The 23,953-nt window shown below is 40.5% G+C and overlaps 1 protein-coding gene across 1 annotated transcript in view; it reads left to right on the plus strand.

Annotated features, from left to right (window-relative positions):
* The first annotated feature begins 719 nt into the window (after nucleotides 1–719).
* Nucleotides 720–23,953, plus strand: part of LOC134353866 (potassium channel subfamily K member 10-like) — a 45,285-nt gene continuing 22,051 nt past the window's right edge. The window contains exons 1-4 of the mRNA XM_063062391.1: nucleotides 720–1,199; nucleotides 3,071–3,393; nucleotides 8,695–8,812; nucleotides 16,257–16,417. Of these exons, the coding sequence (XP_062918461.1) occupies nucleotides 1,115–1,199; nucleotides 3,071–3,393; nucleotides 8,695–8,812; nucleotides 16,257–16,417 (687 nt within the window). The 5' untranslated portion in view covers nucleotides 720–1,114. The remainder of the gene's footprint in view (nucleotides 1,200–3,070; nucleotides 3,394–8,694; nucleotides 8,813–16,256; nucleotides 16,418–23,953) is intronic.

Genomic DNA, 23,953 nt, shown 5'->3' on the forward strand with positions numbered 1-23,953 from the left:
TTCTGTCCCCTCTCCTTTGTTCTCAGTGTAACGCTAAAGGCTCGCTCGGCGTGAGCGGTGGCTGCAGGATAAGTCCGCCACCTGGCATAACCTTATTAACATTCCGGGCAGGTTTGAAAGCTCAGGAATACCGATTGCGGCGCAGTGCGATTAAGTAATGTAAAATGCAGTCACCAGTTGAATCTACAAATGACATCAACAATGATTTCATACCACTCGTCTGCCTTACACTTTTTTTTTCCACGAGAGCCACGCCCGAACCGAGATAATATAGTTTATGAGCATAACCTGCGCTTTAAAACATTCATTATGTCGTGCTGTGTTCAGATAAGAATACGGGCTTTTAAAGTTGAAATTATTCAAATATATAAATGAACCGACACAGATGTTGTTACACATAGTCTGTAACATCGTGAGGAGTATGCATAATATAGGCGTCTGCACTTGGCAGATGGTGGAGTGTTACAACGGGTTCTTGTGGGACAAACGCATGGACTCTGATTCCAAATTTATGCTTATGCATACGTTTTCCGCGTAGGAACGAATGGTAGAATACACAGTTTACACGGTACAGAAACCGTGGTGTAAACAATCGTGGCCGCCTTAGAATCCTTCCCAAGCTGCCTCCTGCTGCCGCCCCTACCCGCTTTGTGTAGAGAGCGTTTGACGAGGTGGCTGTTGCCTGCCGCAGGACATTGCCATGTGCCGAGAAACCGAGCGCGACTTCGACTCACAACTCCACCTAACAACACGATACCACCACACATAGCCTCCATCTCCAGCCATGAAGAGTGTGTTCCGCAACCCAGCCACTTCGGAAACAAGATCTGCTATTTTCTGCAAAGATGATATACTTCTATTCAAAAAGAGAGAAAAATACATGTAACAGGCAGACGCTTGCAATTTTCTCTGCAGCGTGAGACCCTTCACGCAGGAACCGTTCCTGCTGTTACGAGCCTCAGCCTGAACGTGGTTTATGAGTTTTGCTTTATATTCATTTTATTTATGTTATCGGCTTGGTTGGAATAAAGCACGCATACGTAAAATGTTGACTCCAAAGGATGGTCCTTCCTGTTAAATAGGCGCATTCAGAATAACTGGCTGCAATTTTCGGATGCAAGAAAAGGCAAGGTTTTGGCGATCTAAGATGAAATTTCCAATAGAACCGTCACGAAAGCACACTAATTGTGAGCCACCAGGTTTGTATCTGTAACGCAATATAAATATATATATATGTGGTGAGTGTGTCATCAGCATTTTAGTTTCGTGAATTCAGTTATGTTTGTCCATAGAGTTGATCTTGTTCTTATATCATTAACTGTATTTATGTGTAAGTAAATCGATGGGAAATTGCGTGAAAATGAAATTATTGTCCCCAAATAGCCAAGCGATTTCTTCATTTCATCGATATTCACGTCCAGATGAGGATCTACATCTGGATCCTTGCAGTAATTATTTTGTGAGGGATATGCTGCACTGTTAACTGAGCAGTTATATCGTGCCGTCCAACAGTACGTCTCGAATCTCCATAGAAGGTGTAATTCTGAATATGTAAATCTTTAATCCTACCGGAATGCTTACTGAGAACATTATTTTACTCGCACTTTTTCTCTGTTTAATCAATCAATTCTTTTGATTCCCTCGCGTAGCTCCGACCTGGTGTTTTTTTTTGTTGGATGTATCGGGTCGCCACAGCGAAAAGACCCGCAGTGTGGTGCGGAAAAGAAGAATCAAAAAGCATTGAGAAAAAGAAACTACTATGTAGATTGCTACTAAGACTATAATTCTTAGAGAATTAAAATGGAGCGTTGAAATATTTATCTCTATTAAACCTCTCTCAGACATTTCCCCATTCGCTATCCCATCTTGCAGTCTGGTTGAACAGCAATTGACGCGTAGTTTGAAAACTGTTCCTTCCTTACCGCATCCAGAATATACACTCACAACATTTTCAAAGCATTGGTTCAACAATATACTCGCTAAGAGCTGTATACCGCCTGAATGCAAATCAGATAATATTAACCTATAGCCTGTTCTGTTACTGCCGTCATACCAACCAATTGTCAAAAGCTCGTAGACACCAAATCCTTGAAGTATTTTTGTAAATTTGCAGACATCATTAGAAATTTAATGCAAATATCCCGACCGATTTTTGGATTAAAATCTTGTTAATGAGTTGGTTATCCCTTTTTTTAGATAATGCTTGGCCACCGAGTATATCACTTTGCCACAATAACAACCACGTTATAATTCGTTACATGCAAAATAAATTGCAGGGAAATCGATCGTTTCCGGTAACCCTACACATTATCAGTTTCTGCTAATGCAGTTAATGCTTCTGGTTCCAGTCACTCTCATAAAAATGTATCAATGGTGAGCAGAATGAATACTAAAGTTATGATTTGTCACTGTGTATTAGCAAGGCGTTAACTCTCGATAAGAGAGTAACAGTAAATAAACATTTGATGTAGTTCGTTGTGGTTGACTTGTTTTAAGTAACTTTATAACTTAAGCAGATACGCTGGTGTGGGGTGAGGGGAGGAAGTTAAGCGTTTGAATGCTGGACCATGGCGGCACTGTCACCTTTAATATAGTTTGACGGTTCCATTTACTTTACAACTTAAGGCAGATTGCCCCTCTCCGGGGTCTAGAAATGTAACCTGACACAACCACAGGTCGTCAATTATGGGAATGGAACACCATGATGTCACCATCGCCAGGAAGGGGCATTGGCTTGCGATCTGTTTAAAACTGAGAAAAATACTACTACAACAATGGGAACGCTTATGCATGACACGACTGCACTGAACAAACTTTAAAAGGCCGAGTTACTTGCGAATGAAACAGTGGGCGTTTCACCAATCCGCACTCCTCCAGAGAACATCCTGGTCACAAGGTCAGACTCGGAAGGAAAATATGAAGTTAGTATGTATCTTAAATTGGTGTCAGATTGCTGCTTATGATGTACCCTGAATTGGTATCAGATTGCTAGATAAAGCGGCAGATAACTTTTGTTATTGTTTTCAGTTTATCCTGGGGTCGGAGTTATGCTTCACAATTTTTGTTTCAGCGGCTGTTCCATCCACTGTGCAAGCCTGTGACTCAAAGACCAACGGGCACTACCCCGTGTCCAGGTTGTCGATCTCCTCCCGAACCACGGTGATAGCTAGCATGGACAGTTGCCCCCAGACATCGCCTACAGTCATGAAGTGGAAGACAGTGCTGGCCATTTTCGTGGTGGTTGTGGTTTACCTGGTGATCGGGGGCACGATCTTTAGAGCTCTAGAAAAACCTTTCGAAAGCAAGCAGAAGGATAAGATCGCGGAGGAGAAATCCAAATTTCTTCGAAATCACCCATGTGTGAACTCCGGGGAGGTTGATGAGCTGATTGAGGTAAGGACAGCCGTGTGCTGAGGTTCAACTTCGTGTATCCCGTGAACGAGTTTGCTCACTTCAGCGTTCCATAGCAAAACGAATATCGATTCAGGAGAGCGCGCGGCGGGTTTTGATGAAGTATCGCGATTTATCCCGGTAGTCATTGAGAAATAAATTCGATTTGCCTTTTTTTTACCTGCACGATCAATCACCTTGATTCCCAAATAAGCATTAACAGAAGTTCAAACACCAAGGTTTGTCATGTAAATGCTGTTACAATGGCTTTTATTTAAGTATTTATGGCGCTCATGCATAAATGCAGAAAGGTGTAGAAATAAGAACAAGTAATAACTTGCTCTTGCTTTTCTATGGACTGGTGGTCTCCGGGGCACTCCCAAACAACGCGCGCAGATGATTTACGAATCTAGACTTTGGGTTAAATGAACAGAAACAGGAGTAGGCCATTAGGTCCCTCTCGCCTTCTCCTACAATCAATAACGTCATGGCTCGTCTGTTATCCCAACGCCACTTTCCTGCCCTAACCCCGCAAATTCATTGATTCCCCGAGTATCGAAACAATCGTCAAACTCTGTCCAGAATACATTCAGCCACTGATCTCCACTGCCCTCTTGGATAGTGAATTACAAAGATCATTATTCTCTGGGTGAAGAGGCTCCTTTCAGTTATTGAACAGTTGAATCCATGTTTCAGAATCGGAATCAGGTTTAATATTACTGACGTATGTCCTTTTGCGGCAGCGGTACTTTACAGTACATTATATTTTTTAAGAAACTATAAATTACAATAGGAATTATATTAAAGATTTAAATTTTGTAAGCAGTGCTACAAAGAGAACAAAATAATAATGAGGTAGTGTTTATGAGTTCATTGTCCATTCAGAAATCTGACGGTGGACGGTGAATTTGTTCCTGAAATGTTGAGTGTGTGTCTTCCTTGATGTTAGAAATGAGAAGAGGGCATGTCCTGGATGCTGGGGGTCCTTAATGCCGGAAGCCGCCTTTTTGAGGTATTGTCCTTAGAAGGTGTCCTGGATGAAAAATTTGTGAGTGTCTTAGTGATATCCTAAGTATCCTGTAAATCCTAATGAAATATTGCTGACGCTGTGCCTTCTTTGTAATTGCATTAATACGTTGGACCCAGGATAGGTCTTTAGAGATGTTGGCACCCAGGAACTTGAAATTGCTCACCCTTTCCATCGCTGATCCCTCAATTAGGTTTGGTGTGTGTTTCCCCACCTTCTGAGGTCCACTATTAATTCCTTGGTCTTACTGAGGTTGAATGCAAGGTTGTTGTTACCACACTGCTCAATCAGCTGATCTATCTCGTTTCTGTATGCCTCCTCATCACCATCTGAAATTGTTGTGTCTTCAGCAAATTTATAGATGGCATTTGAGCTGTGCCTAGCCACACAGTGGTGAGTGTAGGGAGAGTAGAGCAGTGGGCTAAGCACACATCCTTGGGGTGTGCGACTTCTGATTGTCACTGAGGAGGAGGTGTTAGTTCCAATCCGCACCTGATTGTGATCTCCCAGTGAAGAGGTCAAGGATTCATTTGCAGAGTGAGGCCCAGGTGTTGGAGCTTGTTGATTAGTACTGAGAGTATAATTGTGTTGAATGCTGAGCTGTAATCAATAAATAGCAGCCTGAAGGTGGGTATTACTATTAACCAGGTGATCCGAAGCCAAGTGAGATTGAATCTGTTGCAGACCTGTTGTGGTGGTAAGTAAATTGCAGTGGATCTAGGTCCTTGCCTAGACTATGACTAACCTCTCAAAGCACTTCATCACAACAAATACAAGTGCAGCTAGGCAATAGACATTGAGGCAGCTCACCCTGCTCTTCTTGGGCATTGGTATGACTGTCACCCTTTTGAAGCAGGTAGAAACTTCCAGCTGCAGCAGTGAGAGGTTAGAGATTCCCTTCAACACTCCCCCAGTTGGTTAGTACAGGTTTTCAATGCCCCACCAGGTACACCATCAGGACTTGACACCTTTCAAGGGTTCACCCTCTTGAAAGATGTTCTGATATCGAACTCCAAGACAGAAATCACAGGGTCACAAGATGCTGCAAGGTTTTGCCACGTAGTTTTATTCTCCCTTTCAATGCATGCATAAAAGGCATTGAGCTCATCTGGGACTGAAGCATCATAGCCATTCATGATGGTAGGTTTCACTTTGTAGGACTGAATAACCTACAAACCCCGCCTGAGCTGATGTTGACTCCTGAGATGTTTTGAGGTATGGCCTCCTGGATCTAGATATAGCAGATATGGGATACATTATTCTTGTATCTATAGTGTCAACCAATCCCCCCATCTCTTAAACACACAATCACCACCAGTAAGAAGGACAAAGGGTGTCTTATTTTGATGGGAATGTGTGAACAATAGTGCAGATGGTTGTTTGATAATCAGCATTGACTGGTAAACCAAAGCAACTGTTTTCACTCTCTACAACTCCATGACATTATGACTGAATAGGTGAACCCTGATTATGATGGTTTGCTTTCATGCCTGTTCTGTGTGTTTTGAAATAGTTAACAAGGCCAATGCAGCCTGTAGACTTTTATCACAAATGGGACAGAATGTGCTTTTTATTGGGTGGGTAGTTTGGGTGATGGTGTCTCCCTTCCACTTCAGAATACCCCTGATGACTGGACCCAGAGTTATCAGTGCCATCTCAAATGCCCCTACTCAACCTGAATGGCCATGGGTCAAAGAATCCCAGGAGTTGGTAGGAATACTTCATTTTCTTTTAAGCAGTCTTTGAGAACATCCTTGAATCATTCTTGTGACAGCATGATAATCTCTTCCCATGATAGAGCTCAGAAATATTATTTGTTCAAGGAATCTGCTGCTGAACATGCAAATTGCAAGCACATGTCCAACAGCGTTTCCACTGGATGTAATTAGATCTTCAGTGCAAGGGATATTAGCGTGGGAGAGGATGCTGAAAGCTGGTTTGGTTAACCTGGGAGTGGATTTGAAGGATTTTTCAAAAACTGCATGTTGGTTATTCTGAGTCTCCAATGTATATGAGAAGGCAGGGATTGCTATCATCTGGTAGACTATAAATTATGTTCCATATATAAAGTCATGATCTTTGAACACCCTTTTCTTTAGGTGGCAGAAGTCTGTGCAAATGTTTTGAGGTTAGTGCTAAATTCCATCACCTGGGAGTGGCATTGATAGTGGGGATTGTCTGCTAAAGGGTGTACATAGAAAGAATTCAGGGTCATGGGAATACCACCTACAGCAGGTTCCCATCAAAAACATGTCATCCTGCTTATAAATGTATCAATGTTCCTTCACAGCCCAAACCCCAAAACTCTGGACCCAACACAATGTGAGAGTATCTTTACTAAAAGGAAAATAACTTTTCATGGTGGCTCAAACAATCTTTCTAAACTGAAACATCCGAGATTCCAGCATTTTACTTAATTCTACTTTTTGAGAGACAAGTTTGCTGAGGACAAGCATTGCAGAAGTTCCTTTTGTTCTTATGTAGTGCCTTAGAATCTCTAACTTGATGGTGGTGGATTAAAGTTATGAAGTAGGTATATATGCAAATTTAGAAATAGTAATGCTTAATGAATTAGTAACCAAGTAGACATATTTAGCAAAATTACAATTTTGGTGACTGATCATTAATAAAGAAATCTGTGATTTTTTTGAGGGATTTTTTCCATAACTTTGTTCCAGTTAACATCCACTATTGGAGAAATACCAAAATATAATCTTGATATATTTAATATATAAAAGCTTTACCTTTTATTTAGCAGTCATGAACACACTAAGGAAATTGACTGTGTTTAGTGAGGCACATTAAACACAAGTACTATAGACAACCCATAAACTTAAATATTTTTACAGGATTAGCAGAGAGATGGCCATGCATCTGCATGATCTTAGCCTCAAAAATAATAGAGAGAGAGATAGAGATGCAATGTGTGTGTGTGTATATATATATCTATAGCTATAGTGGATTCTGGTTAATTGGGACACGTCGGGTCCAGTACATTTTAGCCCAATTAAGCAGCTGTCCCAGTTAACCAAAGTTTCACAGAAATAATTAAAAAGTCATACGAAAGACAAACTGAGTAACAAATTATATATTTAAATGAAACACAGAACAAATTAGAACCCTACCAATAGTACTACAGTACCATAAGATTGTGCATTAGTTTCTAATAGTTATCAACGGAGGAATTCATCCAATTACGCAATGAACAAAGTCAGCGCAGACACACAGTGCAGATAATAGACTGCCTTCATAAAATGCTATCAACAATATCATCCGCCATATCTTCATTTTCATTGTAACATTCAAGATGATTGTTGATACCTCCAAATACTTTGTAGTTTTTAACTTGTTGAAATAGTAAAATCATTTCATTTTCACCACCGGTTGCTTCTGGCATCTCCAAGCCTGAATGCTTGAAACTGCAGTGAGCAAAACAGTTCCAAAGTGTTTTTGCTGCTTATTTCTCACCAAATATCAGAGACAAAAATCACTGCCATTTGAACACTAACAAATGCAATTGAGGCTGTTTAAAAACTATCCGCTCGAAGCACGGTGCAGCATCTAATGGCCAAACAAATGCTCACAACTGATGCTAGTTAGAAGCTGTTCAGCAATAGTCTCCTGCCCCAATTAAGCAGCATACTTTCCCAAATAAACAAAGGAAATCCCCACAATTTTCACAATTAGTTTTTGTTTTTTAAGGATTGTCCCCAATAAGCAGCTGCCCCGATTAACTGATTGCCCAATGAACTGGAATCCACTGGTAGTGTAGAGTATATATATGTATGTGTATATATATATATATATAATATATATATATATACACACACACACAGTCTGTTTTGATAAACCAGTAAACCCACACGTAGTCTGTTTCAATAAACCAGTTGTAATCAAACTTAATTTTGAATAGGCCTCTTAAATCATGAAAGATCATAGTCTTAAGTATGAGTGACCACAATTCGAATATACCAATTTAGAAGGATGGAAGCAAAACTATTCATAACAATCCAAATCAGGAGCTGAAAATGTTTATAATAATTTCCTTCATGTCACATTACAGAGGCTTCACTTTGAAAGTACTATTCTTTTTTCAGTCTGACCAGAAAGGAGAAACTCAAAGTCCTACTTCATAGTTGGAACTCACAGGTGTATTCGGCTTAAATAATACATGTTAGACAACTCTTAGATTTCTTCTGGCATGAGTGTAAATTTATATTGCTACACTGTTGATTATTTTCTGGAAGTACAATGCACATACATTTGTTTCTTTTCAGCATGCAATTGAAGCTCTTGGTGCAGGAGTAAACCCTGTAGGTGACTCAACTGACAATACAAGTCATTGGGAACTTGGCAGTGCATTTTTCTTTGCTGGGACCGTGATAACTACTATAGGTAATTTTCTTTAAAAAAATGTTACCAATATAATTGTATGCACGCAAACGTTTTCTGTGGATGTAAAGCTCTTTAGATACATTGTAATAGCTTACTCCTTTATCTATTATCTTCTTGCTCGCAAATTCTATCAATATCACAGTTAAGTGTTAAAAGTAGAATTGTTCCAACTAATGGAGTTTAAGCAATAACAAAGTATATTCACTATGTTTCCTATTTTGAATAGTATCTAATCAATACATATCTGGAATAATTGTGACTTAAACTAATCAAAAGTAATCTTCTAATTCACGTTTTGAGTAAAGATTCCAATTCCAAATTGTTGCTTTTTATGAGCCACAATTTATGCTGAAGGCCACATCGCTGCACTGTAAAATGTTTCCATACACAATTAGATCGACAGATTTTCCCTGTTACCAATTTTTCTTTCCCATTTATCCATCTCGAACTAATTATCATCCTTGAATTTAATGTTGTTTAGTCAGATGGGATACGTGGGTGTGGAAACATTTAGAATAACCAGCCCTACAAGATTTAAGATTCAAGATTGTTTAATATCATTTTCTGAATGCAAGTGTAAAAGAGGATGAAATAATTATTACTCTGGATCTGATGCAGCACAAAAACCCCACAAAAGATAAAGAACACAATAAATATAAAGACATAAGATAACTTTATTACAAAGGTTAATTGTGGGTCTATAAATTGACGTTGGGCTGTACATAAGGTGACTGACAAGAAATAATAAAGTAGTGGTGGAGTGTTGATCAGCCTTACTGCATGGGAAAAGTAACTGGTTTTGTGTTGGATGGTCCTGGTGTGGATGCTACGTAGCCTCCTCCCTGATGGGAGTAGGTCAAGAAGTCCATGAGCAGGGTGGGTGAGATCCTTCATGATGTTACTGGCCCTTTCCCAACACCTTTCTGTATATATGTCCTTGATCGTGTGTAGGCTTGGTGCCGGTGATGCGTTGGGCAATATTGACTACCTGTTGTAGAGCTTCCAGTCTGCCACACTGCATTTTCCATACCAAACAGGATGCAGCTTGCTGGGATGCTCTCCACTGTACACATGTAGAACAATGAGAGTGTGATGTGCAAAGTCCAGCTCTCTTAAACTTACTCAGAAAGTAGAGGCATTGTTGAGTTTTCTTGACTGTGTAGGATGTGTTCTGGGACTGTGAGAGGCTGTGTGTGATGTGCACTCACAAGAGCATGAAATTGCTTGCAGTTTCCACTGCTGTGCCACCAATGTAGAGAGGGATGTGTGAGTGTTGCAAGTTCTCCTGAAGCCGAGAACCATCTCTGTTGTCTTGTTGACATTAAGGAAGAGGTTATTTGCCTGGCACCAGACCTAGAGCTCTTCCACCTCCTCTCTGTAGGCCTTCTTATCTTTGTTGCTGATGAGCCCCAATGAATCGCACCATCTGCATTTGTTTTACCTGTTCTTCATGCAAAATGGTTATACAATTATTTGGTAGTTGTTACTCTATTCCCAACTAGCTGAGCAAGTCACCTTGTAGCCTTTCCCATCGTGCTTGTTTGATACACCTTACAACCTGATAGGAGACAAATATAGCCCTTTGCTAAATGAGACCTGTGCATTTGATGAATATTTAGTATCTTATTTTAAATGTATCCGGATGTCAGAAGCATCTGAGAACTATTAAAAGTAATAAACATTTAAAAATAATTGATGAAATTGTGAAATAAATCTTAAAGATGTAAAAATTATGCTACGTAAAACACCTAAAAACTTTTAAATAATTAGAAACATGGAACAGAATTGTTGAACTTGTTGAATAAAACATTTTACCTGGCAATCTCAATTGAAATCATTGCATCATATTCCACTTGACGCAGGATCTCAAAATCATGATCAGAATCAGGTTTAATATCAGTGATTTATACCATGAAATTTGTTGTTTTGTGGCAGCAGTACATTGCAATACATAGTAATAGAAACTATAAATTACAATAAGAAGTTTATATATAAATTAAAATTAAATAATTAATTCAAATTAAATTTTAAAAAGAGAGGAAAAATACTGAGGTAATGTTCATGGGTTCATTGTCCATTCAGAAATCTCATGGCAGAGGGGAAGAAACTGTTCCTGAGTGTATGTCTTCCGGCTCCTGTACCTCCTCCTTGATGGTAAAATGAGAAGAGGGCATGTCCTGGGTGATGGGAGTTACTAATGATGGACGCTGCCTTTTTGATGCATCGCCTTTTGAAGGTGTTCTGGATGCTGGGGTGGCTGAGTTTACAACTTTCAGCGGCATATTTTGACCCTGTGCAGTGGCCTTCCCATACCAAGCGGTGATGCAGCTAGTTAGAATGCTCTCCACAGTACATCTGTAGAAATTTGGAAGTGTCTTTGGTGACATACCAAATCTCCTCAAACTCCAAATGAAATATAGTTGTTGTTATGCCTTCTTTGTAATTGCATCAATATGTTGGGACCAGGTTAGATCCTCAGAGATATTGACACCCAGGAACTTGAAACTGCTCACCCTCTCCACTTCTGATTCCTTGGTCAGGACTGGTGTGTGTTTCCTCAACTTCCCCTTCCTGAAGTCCACAATCAATTCCTCTGGGAGTTGATTCCCAATGTTGTTAGTAATGTGCTAAGGAATAATTACCTTTCTGGCTCTAAAATAACTAATTTTACATCCATGGATTGGAATTTCCTCAGATAACAATCTCAAACTGTAAAGAAATTTAAAATAGTATTAATTATGCTTCCCATTTTTAAAAACTTTGAGGTATGGTAGCAGTTTCTGCCTTGATTTCACATGGAAGTTAATGTTTTTATTTTTCTCTTTGTGAAGTGCTTAAAATACTTGTTCAGGTTGGTCTTTTGGCCCTATGATTTACTATTCGTGAGAGGTCTTCTAATTGTTTGGGTACTTAGCTAGTTTTTTGTTGACAACATTGTTGCTGCGTGCTAGGTATCCTCTCAAACTGATGCCTGACAGCAGATGATGCAAAAGAAAGGGAAGCCCACACAACAGAGTTTAAACATTCTTTTTGGAAGAATTCTTTCAATCAGTAGTGAACACATTTGCAAACATCTAAGCCGTGGCTTGTCTCAAACAATGGGATGGATTGAATTCAAATTGAAATTTTAATGTAACATCTTATCAATAGAGAAACAGGAAAATCTTGTTCTTGCTTCTGCCAATACAAGGGGCTAACATTTTCAAAGAGGTTGTCAGTGAAATAGCACTCTTGGTTAGTGTGAATTAAATTATTAATCCTTTTGAATGTTCAGATATATTTCCTCGCATGAAAGTTTAGCAGCATCCACATGACTGCTTTATTATGAAAGACAAAACTAATTTTAAGCAACATTCAGAAAATGTCAGAGGAACTCAGCAAAGTCAGCAAATGCCTGACTTGCTGAGTTCCTCTGACATTTTGTGTGTGTGAAGAAGAAGAAGAAAGCCCTTAACTCCAAGTGGAGTCATTGAGATGCTGTCATGATGGTGCTTCTTTAGCAGGCTTTCTTATTTTTACGAGGCCAAGTCGCTAGCTTGATGCTCAACCCAGCACAGATGGAAAGCGGGCAAGGGAGCCAGCTGGATTCAAACTCAGGAGCCTTCGCTCCAAAGTCCGGCGCTGATGCCACTACGCCACCAGTTGGCTCATTTTGTGTGTGTGTTGCTCAATATTTCATGTATCTGCAGAATCTTTTGTGCTAGTCATTTTTAATATTGTTACTTAAAAGATGAGATAGTTATAATGTGCAAGAGAAATAGTCACATATTGCAACTTTTCCAATTTCATACGGAAATACCAAAGATATTATTTCAGCAAAATAATCAAAGATTTACATGAACTCAGATGGAACATTAGTGATATCATTATTAATGTGTAAATTATTTTTTACATGAAATAAACAAAATAAAGCCATAAAATAAAATCAAAATTAAACCATTTGTACAGCTTCATACATAATCTTGTTTTACTTAGTCAGAGTCTTGTTATGAGAAGGTCTATTGTATATATTAAGTTAACTAAGGGCTGGCTCTATCAGTATATACTAACATTAAAAAATTCCTTAGTCGTTTTAAACTCCAGAGGGTTATAACTTTTATAGTTATACAAAATATCATTTGCAATTATATCAAATTTCTAATTTGCTATTGAGAATAAGTCTTGCTAATGAGCTAAAGAGAGCTAGCCTGGGCATGTAGGTTGGATCTGAAACTATAGTATGTATTCCTTCCAAATGTTTGGTAACAAGATGAAAAAAATTAATGTTGAAACAGCTCAGATCTTGTGCTTATTTCCCCCTTATTATGTAAAGTAAAACTTGCAGAATGAAGTTGTATTTATAAATACTATGTTTCATTTAATACTACTTTTGAATTGTTTTTGAACTTTGCTCGATTAATTGGATGAACATATTTGACAGATATGTGAGTCATTCAGGTTTCAACATGTTATTGGAAAGAAAGTGCTTATTTTTCAATTGATATGGTTCTCTAATAGATTGCTGATTTGAGCATTCCAGATAAAACAATAAACATAAAGTTATACAGTACAGAATGTAGGCCATTCAGCACAATTTGTCCATGCCAATCAAGATGCCTACCTGAGCTAGTGCCATTTGGCTGTGTTGGTCCATTTCCCTTTAAACCATTCCTATCAAACAATCTCTCTCAATGTCTTTTAAATGCTGTATTTGTACCTACCTCTACCACTTCCTCTGGTAACTTATTCCATGTGCACACACTCCTGACTATGAAAAATTTTTCTGTCACATTCCCTTTAAATATTTTAGCTTTCACCTTGCCTAGTCTGGGAAAGAGACAATAACTCCCCACCTTACATATTTATGTCCCTCATGATTTTGTAAACCTCTACAAGGTCATCCCCCAGCTCTGAGGTAAAATGAAAGCCTTGCTATACTCCAAGTAGACTGTGTCCATATCCCTGTCCTTGTCAATCCTATTGGTTGCCTCTTCAAGAAACACAATCAAATTCTTTAGACCCCGTTTCTCATGCACAAAACAATGTTGATAATCTCTACTCTGTTCCAATCTTTCCAAATGCTGGTAGCCCCCATCTCTCAGAATTCCATCCAGTAACTCTCCACCACTAACATGAGACTCAACTGTCTATCGTTCCATGGCTCGTCCTTGCAGCCCTTCTTAAATAACGGCACAACATTAACCACCCTTACCCATGGCTAACCATAATACGGATATCTCTGGCAGAGCCCCAGCAATTCTTTTGCTGATTTCCCGCAATGTCCTTGGAAACGTTTGCTCAGAGCCTCATGATTTATCCACCTTTATGTGTTTTAAGAGGAGACCATGGAAGCTAGGGAATTTTGGGAGGCAAAATAGTCTCGCACATCTTTTGCGATGCAGACTCTATTTATGACTTCACTATTTTGCTCCCTGAATTCCCTAGCTTTCATGACCTTTTCTATGATAAGTACAGACAAGAGATTTGATAAGTACAGATAAGGCATTGTTCGTTTCCTGCAGCCCCACTCATTGCTGACCACATTAATCCTTAAGTGGACCTACTCTCTCCCTTGTTACCCTTTGGCTCCACAGTGGGTAATTAAAACTGCACAAACACATCGCCTACTTACCATCAAAGACATATTTACAGAAAAGTGCTGAAAAAAGGCTAGGAGTATTATGAAGGATCCCAACCACCCTGCTCATGGACTTTGTCCCACTCCCATCAGGGAAGAGGCTACATTGCATTCATGCCAGGACTACTAGACTTAAAACAGTTACTTTCCCCAAGCCATCAGGCTGATCAACACCTCCACCCATTAAACCACCCCAGCACATCCCCCACCCACCATATCCCCTCACCCACCACCCCTACTTTATCATTTCCTATCAGAGTCACCTTATGTACTGTGCAGATACTCCTGAACGTAGGGTCACTTTATGTACGTTCAATCAGTCTATCTAGTTAAGCTAATCTTATGTATTTATATCTATAGTGCTTTTATTGTATTCTTTGTGCTCATTGTGTGTTTTTAATGCTGCATTAGCTCCAGAGCAACAATCATTCTGCTCTTCTTTACACTTGTGTGATGATAAGTGACAATAAACGATCTTCAATCTCGAATATATTTATAGGATCTCTTAGGATTCACCTACTCCTTATTTCGTGTCATTTTTTTTGCCCCCTGAGTTCTTTTTTAAGTGTCCTTTTACATCCCTTAAACTCCTCAAGAGGGTTCACTTGTTCCCAACTGCCTATACGTGATGTATACCTCCTTCCTGTTCCTGACCAGACCTTCTATATCAATATGAAACAAATTCCCTAATCCTGCCAGTTTTACCCTTCACACTAATAAAAATATGCCATCCCTGAATTCTCCTACCCCACTTTTAAAAGTTCCCACTTGCCAGAAATCCTTTTACCTGCAAACAGCCTTTTCAAATCAACCTTTGCAAGTTTCTGTCTAATGCCATCAAAGTTAGCCTTGGCCCAATTTAGGACTTCAATCTGTGGACCAGTTCTATCCTTTTCTGTCACTATTGTAAAACTAACAGCATTGTGGCCATGGTGCTCCATAGTGCTGGACTTCTGACACCTCAGTGACTTGCTCTGTCTCATTTTCCAGTACAGGGTTAAATGTTGCTCCCTCTCTGCTCAGGGCATCTACATATTGCATGAGAAAACTCTCCTGCACAGACTTAACAAATTCCACCCCTTAGCACTCTGTCAGTCCCAGCAAATATTAGGAAGGCTAAAACCACCTACAATTACAAGCCTATTATTCCTCTGCCATCTGCAATCTCCCTGTATATTTACTCCTCTAATTCCTTATTGGGGAGTTGGGAGTGAGTGGAAGGGTCTTTAGTAAAATCCCATCAAAGTTATCACTCCCTTCCTCTTTCTAAGTTCCAACCATAAAGCCTCAATGGACGAACCCCCAGGGACATACTCTTCTTATGCAAGTTAAGGGCACCTGCCTATCTTGGATTGAACACCTGTACAACTGCTGAAAACGTCCCCTACTATTACTTACATCAAAGTTGCTGGTGAACGCAGCAGGCCAAGCAGCATCTATAGGAAGAGGTGCAGTCGACGTTTCAGGCCGAGGGTCTCGGCCTGAAACGTCGACTGCACCTCTTCCTATAGATGCTGCTTGGCCTGCTGCGTTCACCAGCAACTTTGATGTATGTTGCTTGAATTTCCAGCATCTGCAGAATTCCTGTTGTTTGCCCTACTATTACTTTCTTGCTTCCTTACGTAAAGATTAAGATATCTAGACATTAAAGAAAGCAACAGTTTAATTATGCACATTAATAGTTGCTGGATTTGAATCTCTGTGCTGTACTTCTATATCTTTAGAACAGTTTAATGATCTAATGGATTATTTCTTAACAACTAATTTACTAAACAGCAGCTGTTTATGTCGTTCAACCCCCAAAAATGTTCTTATTTATTTCAATAGGCTATGGGAATATTGCACCCAGTACTCATGGAGGGAAAATATTCTGCATTTTATATGCATTATTTGGCATTCCACTTTTCGGCTTTCTATTAGCAGGGATTGGGGATCAATTAGGCACAATCTTCGGTAAAAGTATTGCAAGAGTGGAGAAAGTATTCAGAGTAAGTTGACAAATATTTATTATTTTAATGTATTATATTATCCACCATGACTGAAATGAATGTTTGCCTATTAATGTTGATATTAATGCAATTTTATGGATAACGATAACAAATTTGTTGCTGTACAAAGACCGTCAACTAAAAGGGCTTAAAATATGTGTTAAAGTCTTGTTCAATGTTCCTTGTGTGCTTTTACAGGCAAAATGGATTTTCACTTTGATATTCTGGTTTCCTATGTATTGTATTTCATTAATATATGTTACCAGTTCCTCAGCAATTATTTTGGAACAATTGCCATCCAAAAAATTCTAAGCTCACAATCCAATATTTATTGAGCGTTAAGTTACTTTGTCCCAGTGAAGACCTCTCCTGGCCTGACTAACAGATAGAACGCAGAACAACATGACACCAGAGCACCTCAGAGCAAAATTAACTCTTACACACTGTATGTGAAGATAGATTTTGATAGAACAATATATGTGAAGGATATTTGGGAAATTATGTGGGATACATCACATCTGAAGAGAATTCAGAGAGAGTGGAAAGTTAGTGGTCATTCAGCTCTGGGGACAAATTGTGGTGTATAGCGGGTTGTATTCCTTCCCCTCTCCACGGCTTCCTTCCCTTTCCTTTCCAGTCTGATGAAGATTCTCAGCCCCTCTATAGATGCTGCCTGACTAGCTGAGTTCCTCCAGCATTGTGTGTGTGTTGCTTTGAGGACAAACTGTCCGAACAGGGTCTGGGAAAACGGTTCAATTGTTTTCTGAAGGATGAGTATTTTTAACCTTCCACAGTAATCCAACTTCCACCATAACAAAAAGAAAAATATCAAGAGGTGATGTTTGGGAAGAGCTGACTGGCCTTAACATAGTGTCATTGGAGTGAGGTCAACAAAAGGTCGACGCCGCCCTCACACTACACATAGACTCTGAGCAAGTCATGCAGAATGAGTTGGGTGAATTTATTCAGATTTATGCCTATATGATACGTTAATTCATAAAGGATTTAAGAGCATGATAATTAGGCTAATCAGCCCCTTGGGCTTGCCACAATATTCAAAAATTATGGCACATCTTGTACCAAAATATTATTTTCCTGCACCATAAGACCATGAGACATAGGAGCAGAATTAGGCCATATGGCCTGTTGAGTCTGCTCTGCTATTCAGTCACAGCTGATCCCTTTTTTCCCCTCCTCAACTGCACTCCCCTGTCTTCTCCCCATATCCTTTGATGATGTGGCTAATCAGGGGCCCATCAACCTCTGCCTTAAATACTCCCAATGACCTGGCCTCCACAGCTGCCTGTGGAACAAATTCACCACCCTCTGGCTCAAGAAATTTCTCTGCAGCTCTATTTTAAGTCCTGATGTTGTGCCCTCTTGTCCTAGACATCCCACCATGGGAAACATCCTTTCCACACCTACTCTGTCTAGGCCTTTCAACATTCGTAAGGGTTCAATGAGATCCCCCCTCATCCTTCTAAATTCCAGCGAGTACAGGCCCAGAGCCATCAAATATTCATCATATGATAACCCTTTCCTTCGCGGAATCATCCCTTGCAAACCTCCTCTGAACTCCTTCCAATGCCAACACATCTTTTCTTCGATAAGGAGCCCAAAACTGTTTACAATACTCAAGGTAAGGCCTCACCAGTGCCTTATAAAGCCTCAGCATCACATCCCTGATCTTGTATTCTGGACCTCTTGAAACATATGCCAAAATTGCATTTGCCTTCCTCACCCCTGACTCAACCTGCAAGTTAACCTTCAGGGTGTTCTGTACAAGGTCTCCCAAGTCCCTTTGCATCTCAGACTTTTGGATTTTCTCCACATTTAGAAAATAGTCTGCACATTTATTTCTTCTACCAAAGTGCATAACCATGCTTTCTCCAACATTGTATTTCATTTGCTACTTTCTTGCCCATTCTCCTAATCTGTTTAAGTCCTTCTGCAGCTTCCCTGTTTCGTCAACACTACCTGCCCCTCCACCAATCTTCATATCATCTGCAAACTTGGCAACAAAGCCATCTATTCCATCGTCCAACTCATTTATATACAGCATAAAAAGAAGTGGTCCCAACACTAACCCCTGCAGAACACCACTAGTCACTGGTAGCCAACTAGATAAGGATCCTTTTATTCCCACTTGCTGCCTCCTACCAATCAGCCAATGCTCCAACCATGCTAGTAACTTTCCTGTAATGCCATGGGCTCTTAACTTGTTAAGCAGCTTCATGTGTGGCACCTTGTCAAAGGCCTTCTGAAAATCCAAAATATACAACATTCACTGCATCTCCCTTTATCTATCCTACTTGTAATATCCTCAAAGAATTTGAACAAGCTTGTCAGGCAAGATTTTTCCTTGAAGAGGCCATGTTGACTTTGTCCTATCTTGACCTGCGTCACCAAGTATTCCATAACCTCATTCTTAACTATCGACTCCAACATCTTCCCAACCACTGATGTCAGACTAACTGCTCTATAATTTTCTTTCTGCTGCCTCCCGCCTTTCTTAAAGAGTGGAGTGATACTTGCAATTTTCCAGTGCTCCAGAACCATGCCAGAGTCCAATGATTCTTGAAAGATCATTACGGAAGCCTCTACAATCTTTACCACCACCTCTTTCAGAACCCTCGCGTGCAGTTCACCTGGTCCGAGTTTCGTCAGCTTTTTGAGCACCTTCTCCCTTGCAACAGTAACTGCCCTCACTTCTCTTCCCTCACACCCTTCAAGACCTGGCACACTGCTAAAATGGATTGTTGTCTAGTCAATCTATATAATGATCTTGAAATCCATTTGTATCCATTCCATTTGTATATGTGGACCAAAACTGACTCTTCACCCTCCTCCTTTCAGGAGACTTTGCAGCTGTCTTAGTGACATCCCTGCCTATGGCACCATGAAGGCAACATGCCATTGTAGGGTTCACGTTGTCAACTACAGATTCACCTGTCTGTCCTCCTAACTATTGGATCTTTGATCAGCATTGCTCTCCTGTTCTTCCTTCTCACGGCCCTGGTTGCAATCTCTCGAGGAACCATCAGTACCTAAAATGGTCAGTGAATGTGATGGCCTCAGGAAAATCCTTGACTATCTTCTTACTCATCCTGGTCTGCCTGGAGGTCATTCATTTTCTGTCCATGTAGTCTTCAACTTCAGTGCCACTGTACTAACTACAAAATCCCCCACCTTGCAGATATGCCACAGCGACTTTAGACGCAATTCCAGCTCTGATGGCTGGAATTTCGCCATTCCAGAATTCAAGCTGTTGCAGGTTGAGATGAGGTTCTCTAGTGCGCAGGAAGTGTCCACATGACACTTGTGGTTTGTCTCAATTTTAGATTAGATTAGATTAGATTCAACTTTATTGTCATTGTGCCGAGTACAGATACAAAGCCAATGAAACGCAATATCTCTTCAGAAATAACCTTATACGGTAGAAATTTATCAGAAAATACTCAACAATTTTGCATCATTCACCTGTCTTCAGCCGACATCACATGGTTTTATATTTATATTTATTGCTTCTATATTTATATTTAGTGTGTGTGTGTGTGTGTGTGTTTGTGTGTGTGTTTTTTTACTGTGCTCTTTATGCCTGTTGTGGTTTTTATGCTGCATTGGATTCAGGGTGACAATCATTTCGTTCTCCTTTACACTCACGTACTGAAGAATGCCAATTAAAAATCTTGAATCTGTGACGTCACAATTTCAGGCCAGTTGCTCCCATTCACCCCACCCAACATTGACCTACCTCACTGATCTGCCCTTACCCACTGAAGCCCACACGCTGAGAATTTAGGGGATGTCTGGCCTCAGACCATACCATTTCCTTATGCAACATCCAACTGAAATGCAATTTATTAACTGGTACTGCTCTTGAGTTTAGTACAAGGGGTGCTTTGCCTTTTAATTTTCCCTCGAGACTGCAAGATAATATTTTGCTTTTTTTCCCCACCCCTTACACTGATAGTAGGGCTAAAGATAGGGATGGACCCTGTTATTCCTTGGCAAATGCTTTGATATGTCAATGTGCAACATGCTACACTACCATCCTATCCTTAAGGGAGAAACATCAGATCAGTTTGGACGTCAGATGACTCTTCTACCCAATTCTACCAAATTTAGTATTAAGCACAATAAAATCGTAACTTAACTACATCAAAAGTGTTGATGGTATTTTAAAACCCAAAATGCGTTCTGGCTCATCCCAAAATGAATCCAAAACTCAGACTAAAATTGAATTTTGAATGTGTATTACACTGCTGCCTGGACCTCAGATAGGTTCTTTCAATTTGCATAGACATTTTCTTCTTGGAGAAAAGTGCAATTCCCAGTGGAATTGCATTAAAAAATTCACAGAAGTTGTTAACGTGCTGATCTGTCTTAGAGCTTGGCCAGGAGATCAGGAAAATCTAGGGGAAACTCTCTTTGTTCAAAGTGGGCACTTCTATCTATTGGTTATTTAGCAGGTACTGACTTAATTGTTCAGAAAATAATACTCAAGAAACTATTTTTAAAATAATGCTAAATTTTGTACTTATGAGATGAAGGATAATGGTGCTGGCAACCAGCCATAAGAAACATGTCCAACAACACTATTTTCTAGAGTAATCATTTGTGATCTCCGTTTTGCCAAATTGCTGTCAATAGAACTGAAGTCATATATACTTTATACATTGCATATTAGTGTAAAATCAACCAGATATTTATAGGGCATAAGGATTATAGTATCTAAAAAGCCCCATCAAAAATAAGTCTGTAGCCCTCCTCACTAATGCAAGAGCAACCTCCTCTGTTTTATCGGCAGTGGTGGCCTATAGTTAAATGGAAAAAAGACTATTTTCTTTTCAATGATTTTAAGTTCCGTGGCCCCCACCACTTTATTTTCACCATGGATGTTCAGTCCCTATATACCTCCATCCCCCACCAGGGAGGTCTCAAAGCTCTCCACTTCTTTTTGGATTCCAGACCCAACCAGCTCCCCTCTACCACCATTCCCCTCAGTCTAGCGGAATTAGTCCTTACTCTTAACAATTTCTCCTTTGGCTCCTCCCACTTCCTCCAAACTAAAAGTGTAGCCATGGGCACCCATATGGGTCCCAGCTATGCCTGCCTTTTCGTTGGTTTTGTGGAACAATCCATGTTCTAAGCCTGTACTGGTATCTGTCCCCCTCTTTTCCTTCACTACATCAACAACTGCATTAGCGCTGCTTCCTGCACGCGTGCTGAGCTCGTCGACTTCATTAACTTTGCCTCCAACTTTCACCCTGCCCTCAAGTTTACCTGGTCCATTTCTGACACCTCCCTCCCCTTTCTTGATCTTTCTGTCTCTATCTCTGGAGACAGCTTATCTACTGATGTCTACTATAAGCCGACAGACTCTCACAGATATCTGAACTATTCCTCTTCCCACCCTGTCTCTTGCAAAATTGCCATCCCCTTCTCGCAATTCCTCCGTCTCCACCGCATCTGCTCTCAGGATGAGGCTTTTCATTCCAGGACGAAGACAATGTCTTCCTTTTTTAAAGAAAGAGGCTTCCCTTCCTCCACCATCAACTCTGCTCTCAAACGCATCTCTCCCATTTCATCCACATCTACTCTCACCCCATCCTCCCGCCACCCCACTAGGGAAAGGGTTCCCCTTGTCCTTACCTACCACCCCACCAACCTCCAGGTCCAACATATAATTCTCCGTAACTTCTGCCACCTCCAACGGGATCCCACCGCCAAACACATCTTTCCCTCCCCCCCCCCGCTTTCCGCAGGGATCGCTCCCTACGCGACTCCCTTGTCCATTCATCCCCCCCCATTCCTCCCCACTGATCTCCCTCCTGGCACTTATCCTTGTAAGCGGAACAAGTGCTACACATGCCTTACACTTCCTCCCTTACCACCATTCAGGGCCCCAAACAGTCCTTCCAGGTGAGGCAACACTTCACTTGTGCATCGGCTGGGGTGATATACTGCGTCCGGTGCTCCCGATGTGGCCTTCTATATATTGACGAGACCTGATGCAGACTGGGAGATCGTTTCGCTGAACACCTTCGCTCTGTCCGCTAGAGAAAGCAAGATCTCCCAGTGGCCACACATTTTAATTCCACATTCCATTCCCATTCTGACATGTCTATCCACGGCCTCCTCTACTGTCAAGATGAAGCCACATTCAGGTTGGAGGAACAACACCTTATATTCCGTCTGGGTAGCCTCCAACCTGATGGCATGAATATTGACTTCTCTAACTTCCGTTATGACCCTCCTCCCCTTCACACCCCATCCCTTATTTATTTAATATATTTTTAATATATATTTTTTATTTTTTCCCCCTTTTTTTCTCTCTCCCTTTTTTTCTCCCTCTGTCCCTCTCACTATAACTCCTTGCCTGCTCTCCACCCTCCGGGCTCCCATCCCCACTTCTCTTTCTCCCCAGGCTTCCTGTCCCATGATCCTCTCCCTTCTCCAGCCTGGTATCTCTTTTGCCAATCAACTGTCCAGCTCTTGGCTCCATCCTTCCCCTCCTGTCTTCTCCTAGCATTTCGGATCTCTCTGTCCCCCTCCCACTTTTAAATCTCTTACTATCTCTTCTTTCAGTTAGTCCTGACGAAGAGTCCCGGCCCGAAACGTCAACTGTACCTCTTCCTACAGATGCTGCCTGGCCTGCTGTGTTCACCAGCATTTTTTGTGTGTGCTGCTTGAATTTCCATCATCTGCAGATTTCCTCATTTCTACAATTTTCTTTTGATGGCTTAATGGAGTTCCTAGAAAGGACTCCCACTCTACCCCATTAGGTACACTTAACTCCAACCACACCACCTCCCAAAATGAAATCTCATAGCTGAATTGCATATTCCTCCTTTTGTCCTTTATTTGTTCTCAATTTGTACTACTTGCTGCCTATATTTACCTGGTTTATCCCAGCTGTCCTTCGTGAGTAAAGGTACCGCATTTGTTGTCTTCCAGTGCCTCACCTCTGGCCAGAAAATAATTAAAATCACCATCAGGGCCCCTAGCAATCCCCTCCCTTGCTTTCCATGGCAACTGGGATACACCTCATCTTATCTGATTTCATCTCATTAATATGACAGTGGGTACTACTGCACTTTGGGCATCATTGCACAATATGTTTGAATACTTCCAAATGGGCACACTCAATGGAAGAACGTCATTCCCCACTGGGGACAATATTTCAGTTGAAAAGAATGGCAAGTTAACTTCTGAAACAATTTCAAAGCTTGTAGCTAACCAGTATTCAGATAGTTTTTGTCTAACACTTAAAATTCTGCAATATTTAGCACTATTTCATTTAATCCCATCTATTTTTAATGATAACTGAGCTCAAATAATGGCTACAATCTATTGCAACACACACAAAATGCTGGAGGAACTCAGCTGGTCAGGCAGCATCTATGGAAATGAAAAAAACAGTCAACATTTTGGGCCAAGGTCCTTCTTCAGGACTGGAAAGGAAGGGGGAAGATGCCAAAATAAAGTTTATTTTATTTTCTTCTGGCATCTTTTATTCTAGCATCTTCTCCC

The sequence above is a fragment of the Mobula hypostoma genome, chromosome 1 (assembly GCF_963921235.1).
Source record: "Mobula hypostoma chromosome 1, sMobHyp1.1, whole genome shotgun sequence".
NCBI lineage: Eukaryota > Metazoa > Chordata > Chondrichthyes > Myliobatiformes > Myliobatidae > Mobula > Mobula hypostoma.